Source organism: Empidonax traillii, unplaced genomic scaffold, assembly GCF_003031625.1.
Source record: "Empidonax traillii isolate 1590-97213 ecotype Southwest subspecies unplaced genomic scaffold, ASM303162v1 scaffold655:size661012, whole genome shotgun sequence".
NCBI lineage: Eukaryota > Metazoa > Chordata > Aves > Passeriformes > Tyrannidae > Empidonax > Empidonax traillii.
The window spans coordinates 388,692-394,691 of record NW_020955848.1 but is presented as its reverse complement, the minus strand read 5'-3'; the positions used below and the strand labels follow the sequence as shown (position 1 = coordinate 394,691).

Here is a 6,000-nt window from a genome sequence, read left to right as displayed (position 1 = left end):
GCACTTCCTTCCTGGTACACAGGATCACCTTCCTAATCCTTCAACTTCCACCAAAGGGTTCCAGGATATTTGTTTCTCTGCAAGAATTCGTAGCCCTCTTGAAGTTTTACTGCAAAGGTGCCTTTATTCCATTAAAACAGACTGAAATTAATTTTGGGCTGGCCATAGACATCTTCTGCATTCCTAATTTAACTTCCTTTTCTTGCTCTTTGCGAGGGGGGGGGGAAACTACCCAGTTATTTTCCTCCATTTTCCTTGTAGTAATGGATTGGATGCTGAGCTAAAGAGTTAAAATAGTGCCAAGGAAAACACATCCAGCATTTTTAGTGTGTGCAAACCAAGGATCACATTTCTTCCACCTAAAGGCTGAGGAATTGGTACCTTAAAGCTGCTGCAGGTTCAAAGCAATTTCAAACCCCAGTTTGTCACACGACACTCAAATCATCTGAAATCCTTAAAAAAAAAAAAAAACAGAACAAAAGACAATAAGATTCCCACTCCCTGGCCACTTCTAACATCAGGAATTTTTCCACCAGTGGTCATTTTAGATGCAAGTTTAATGACAGTAGCAAAAACTTAAAGGAAAATGCTGCAGTTTATAAGTCAGAGCAAAATTTAAAGTGCCAGTTAAAAAAGAAAAACCCGAAATAATATTAGGAAAAAAAAAAAAAACCTGCTTCACATCTCTCCCTTAAGTGTGTATCAATTAGCAAGTACAATTAATAGATTGAGATATAAATCATAATAAGTTGGGAAACCCATCTGAGAAGCTTGGTAAATAAACAGCATTTAAAATTCCAGCTCCTTCCAAGCAGGTTTCATCACGTGCTGCGGACTGGAAGTTTCCTGCTTGCCTTCTGCAATAGTGGAGAGGTTTTCCAAAGACTTGTTACAAAAAAATACTAAACCGTGGCAAATGCCAACAATCTGGGTTATGATTGTTCCGTCTGTGGGGTTGGGTTTGGTTTTCCTGTGCCAGAACGGGTCGTTTGGACCTCTGTGGGTACCAAAAGTGCCAAATCGAGATCGTCCTGCAGCCTTGACCCTGTGAGCTTGATGTGGTTAAAGGCTCGTCCTGCTTTTGGGGAAGCTTCTGGAGATGAGGCAACAGCAAACTGGTGGTTGTGGTGATGAGGACACAGCTAAACTGGAGGTGGTGTGGCCGTGTGAGAGCTGGGCAGGAAGGCAGGAACACACAGTCAGGGCTCGGGGACGGCGCGGCCTCGGGCCACGGGAGAAATTGTGCTTTGTCCAGGATTTCTGTGCTGAAAACTGCACTCCCCAATCAACATGGATCTGTAAAACTGACACCACTGCAAACATAAGGCTTGCTTGTTTTTTTTGTTTGTTTTTTGTTTTTTTTTTTCCCCACTTGCCCCCCCCCAGAAGGCTTTAAAAAAAAAAACCCACGGTGATGTTTCGGAGCGGACGGGAGGAGCAGACGGGAGGGTGGGGGGCGGGGGGGAAAGAGTTTTGCTTTCCATCCTTGTCCGAATTTCCATTCAGGTTTTACATCCCACATTGGCAAACTGCAAATCCAAGGGGGCAGGGTGTGTTCCCTGCCCCCCCTCGCTCCGGTGAGTCCAAAGGTACAAAGGCCCTTTTTTGGTACACACGGGGAGAACCGGACGCTGCCGTTGGCCAGGAACCCTCCTCCATCCACCAGCATCCCGTCGGAGGTGATGGAGAGAACTCCAAAGATTTTTTTCAGAGAAGGCCTTGAACTCCACACTTGGGTTAAAGGAACCAGAGTTTCCATCTTCCGTGCTTTTTTGATTCAGTTTTGGATTTTTGCTTGGGAGTAGAGGAGTAGCTCTCCTGAGAATAAGGCAAAGGTGCAACCTGAGTTTCCTCAATGGGATGAAGTTTCCTCAAAACTGGCTGGAGTTTGTCTTCTTGCTGTTTAAAATCCAATTCCACGCTAGAAATGGGGAAGGGAAAAAAGCAATAGGTTGTTAATTGTGATGATAAAACTGTTTCAATTAACCCGGCATCCAAGTGTTTAATTTAGAAATTCAAGTCAAAAAAAAAATAAAAGTTTAAGTTAAAGGGAAGGGTCAAAAAAAGGACATTGTGTGGAAAAGAAAAGTGGGAATGAGATTGTTCAACTTTTCCTGCTGTTTAGGAGGAAATCACTGCTGCTAGGAATGACTGAAAACTGAAAATCCTAATTTTTTTGTGTCATCTTAGTGGAGGAATGATCTTTGAGGGCTTCCAGGCTTGGTTTTCCCTCCTGTCTGAGAGCCCCCAGCCAGGCTCTGCATCCTTGTGCTTTTGGAAAAGCTGATGGATTGGCCATAAGCAATTGGGCAGTTTCTGTACCTGACCTGTTTCTTGCCAGTTTTACCCTGAAATAGATTAAGTTTGGTAAATTAAACCAAATATCACCAAGCTACTGTCATGTGTACAGAGTCATATACAAGTGTGGGGTCCTGGATATCAGAGGCTGGATTGAAAAGGGTGAAATTAAGGGAATTTAAACACTAGGGTTCATTTATTTCCTCCCTGCCTTTTGCTGGATATTTAAAGGTAGCAGTTCGTGACTGTTGGGCACTCGAGAGGTTCCCTGTCCACCTGCACAGCTGAGGGGTCTTGGGCTTTGCACTGGCTGCCTTCATCATTAATGTGCAATTAGTGTTCCTGGACTTAAATGCACTTAGAATTAGTAAGAAATGTGTTTTCTGAGCTATTTCTGCCCTTCCTTGCTGGGCACAAACCACTGGAGAGGTGAGATCTGCTTTCCCTGGGCCTGGTGCTCCCAGTGGAGCTCGTCCAAAAAGACATTTAAAAGGATTTGTTACTACAACCTCTGTCTGGCTTCAAGAGTAAGGACCTAGTCCAGAACACTTAAAGCCATTTCAGAAGAAATTCATGGGAAATTTTTGTAAACTGAGCACAGAATATCATCTAACACCATCTGCTGACGTAGGCAGGGCTTATATTCCTCTTAGTGTGGAGGAGAAGGAATCAAAGATGCTGGGGGAAGGATGAGGATAATTGTGTGCTTGGTTTTATTTGAGACCTGATGAGTCTGTCTGGAAGGACTTCCAGGGAGAGCTGAAGAAAGGGTTGCTGGAAGGGTGGGAGGGCTTTTTGGTGCCTGGTTTTAACTCTTGAATCCACCCCTAGCAAAAGTGTCAGCATTTTAGTGACGTGGAGTTATTTGGATAAACTTTGTAACAGCAGAGGAGAGAGATACATTAGGTAAGAGTTCAGATACCCAGCATTATGTTTTTAGTGACTAAAAAGAGCCATTTGAAATCAAAGAAGGTGATTTAAAATTCCCAGGTCTGTGCTGGAAGTGGAGAATTCCTGACTTTGCAGGAGGCAGCTCTTGGGCACTGTGTTCCTGCAGGAGCACATTCTGACCCTGCTGATTGATATCCCTCCTTGTCAATGAAAGAACAGCGTTGTCTTCACTGGTAACACGTTCCTGTGTGCACTTCAGCACTGGCAAAAAGCAGATTTTGGAGAAGTGCAGCGTTAATTTAGTGGGGAGATCAGTCCATGGGGAATGTCCCAGCACCAAAATGCTGGTGGTGATGCAGCACGGAAACCTGAGGATGGGAGGAGATGCTCTTCTAAGAGCTCTCTAAATCTCATTTAAAGGGCAGCATTTGGCTGGTTTGTTTCTCAGGATAAATTTTTGTGGGGAAATAAAAGGCCTTTTCAGCTCTGGCCCTGCCAGAGTTCATTTTTACTTCTTTCAAGAGTTACTCTTACAAGGGAGCTCTGAAGAGCTGCTGGAAATTGCTGCTAGAGAGAAACTGTTGTAAAAAAACCCTTTGCTGAACAGAGTAACTTTTTACATAACCAACTTCTATTAAAGACAGACCTCAAGAGAAAAAAAAAAAGCATCTTAGTTCTAGACCATCTGACAAACCCCATGTTATTGCCATTTTCAGCTCAGGCTTTCAGCCCTTCACATCCAAATGAAATATTTTGCCTCTGAAGGGTATAAAGAGGCTGCATGAAAAACATCCGTGTTATTTCAGCATTTGGAGCTGTCCATTTTGCAGAATAATTGATTGGTGTCTCTCCAGATCAGTTTATCCAGCTTTGGAGGTGTTTTAATGGAACAGTTCCCTTCAGGCAAATAATCTGTGTGCTTTGTTTTCAGTTTATACCTGTTTATGCTGCAGTAACAGGACAATTTAATTTTCTTCTTATTTTTTTAAATTTTTCCCAACATTCCTTTAAAAATTAAAGAACTACTTAGTGTTTAATTTTTTTAAAGAATCCTTCTAAATTAGCTATAGCTCATTTCATTTTTACTGTTGATATCAAACATTCATCATTCACAGAATCCCAGACTGGTTTGGTTTGGAAGGGACCTTCAGGATCATCTCATTCCATGGGCAGGGACACCTTTCATTATCCCAGATTGCTCCAAGCCCTGTCCAACCTGGCCTTGAACGCTTGCAAGGATTAAATTCAGCAAGAATTCCGTATTTGTAGGAATTACTGATAATTTTGTTATAGAGCTGAAGATCTTTCCAGGCCTTTCGCTCCGAAATTCGATTTTGTCACCTGTCACGGCTCTGCCATCCTGTTTTGCTCAGTGCTATTTCTGTCCCTCAGCATCTCTAGGTGTCCTCCCTCCAAATGACCTTTTCCTGAAATATCCTCTGGACCATGTGCCTCTTTTCACTTTCAAACTTGGGTTTTGTCCCACAAGTCTCCCCATAATAACTCCATTAACTTAATTATCCAGGACTGCGTGTTCTCCTGCTGTTACACACAGAGGTGAGAATTATTTGCTTCAGAAGCATTTTTTTTTTCCTTAGATAATATAATAATATTTTTCAGGAGCCTGACAATTGTGAAGAAGCCCGACAGAAACAAGAGATAAATCCATTATATAATGCCAGCAGCACAAACCTTGGCCTGACACACCTGAGCAGGACATCCCAAAGCTTCATTTAATCACACTATTGTTAAATTTGGAACTCTGGGTCAGGCTTTTTCCACCTTCAATGCCTGTCTCAAATTCTTCCTCCAGTGCACAGCAATGGGCTGGTTTTGTGAACAACCATAAACAGGAAAATTCTCTCTCTGATAAATACTTTGGTTTTCTTTGTTTTCTCCCCAGAATGACTCTGTCTTTACGAGGTTTACAGCCAGAACTTTACATTTTAGGGCGGTTACCTGTGCGTTGATATTTCCATGGATGTCCTTCCCATGAAAATTTGGCCAACTAAAACCAAATAACAGCTCTTTGGGAATTTCATTTGCATGTGCTGATTAAACACCAGCAAGAACTTTGTAATCAAGATCTCTGTAATCCTTTCACAGTGAGAATGGTTTGGGTTGGGAGGGATCTTAAAAGATCACCCACTCCACCCCCTGCCACGGGCAGGGACACCTTCCACTAGCCCAGGTCGCTCCAAGCCCCGTCCAACCTGGCCTTGGACACTTCCAGGGATGGGGCAGCCACAGCTTCTCTGGGCAACCTGTGCCAGGGCATCACCACCTTCACAGGGAACAATTCCTTCCCAGTATCCCATCTAGCCCTGTCCTCTGGCACTGGGAAGCCATTCCCCTTGTCCTGTCCCTCCAGGCCCTTGTCCAAAGTCCCTCTTCACTCTCCTGCCAGGCATCTGAGGAATTGATGTGGATTTTCTGGTTTTGGCTTTGTTTTTTGAACTATTTTGAGAACTTAGGTTAATTAATTTATTTTTTTGCATGCAGGCAGCAGGGAACCTTTGCTAATTTAGTTGCTTTGTGAGGGATTGCAAGCAGAGTCTGAGGAGTGATAACCATTGGGATTAAACATATGGACTGTGGGAGGGGATCGAGGAACAGGCTCAGAGATAGGGGTGGGTTTTCTTATTTTCTAGCATAGTCACACATTATTGTCGTGAATCATTTTAAGACTGTGAGATGCTGATGATCTGTTGGGCACTGCAGGATTGCTGAGTCAGAGGCATTCAGACTCAGGATTGGGTTGCCAAGGGGGTTTTATCAGCGAATCATAAAATCCCAGAATGGTTTGTGTTG

At 43.3% G+C, this 6,000-nt stretch overlaps 2 protein-coding genes across 3 annotated transcripts in view; one reads left to right on the top strand and one right to left on the bottom strand.

The window, feature by feature from the left end:
- Positions 1–6,000, top strand: part of DOCK1 (dedicator of cytokinesis 1) — a 264,003-nt gene that overhangs the window by 89,502 nt on the left and 168,501 nt on the right. The gene's annotated exons all lie outside the window — the stretch shown is intronic.
- Positions 1,465–6,000, bottom strand: part of INSYN2 (inhibitory synaptic factor 2A) — a 36,456-nt gene continuing 31,920 nt past the window's right edge. The window contains exon 4 of the mRNA XM_027899293.1: positions 1,465–1,921. Coding sequence (XP_027755094.1) covers positions 1,738–1,921 — 184 coding nt within the window. The 3' untranslated portion in view covers positions 1,465–1,737. The remainder of the gene's footprint in view (positions 1,922–6,000) is intronic.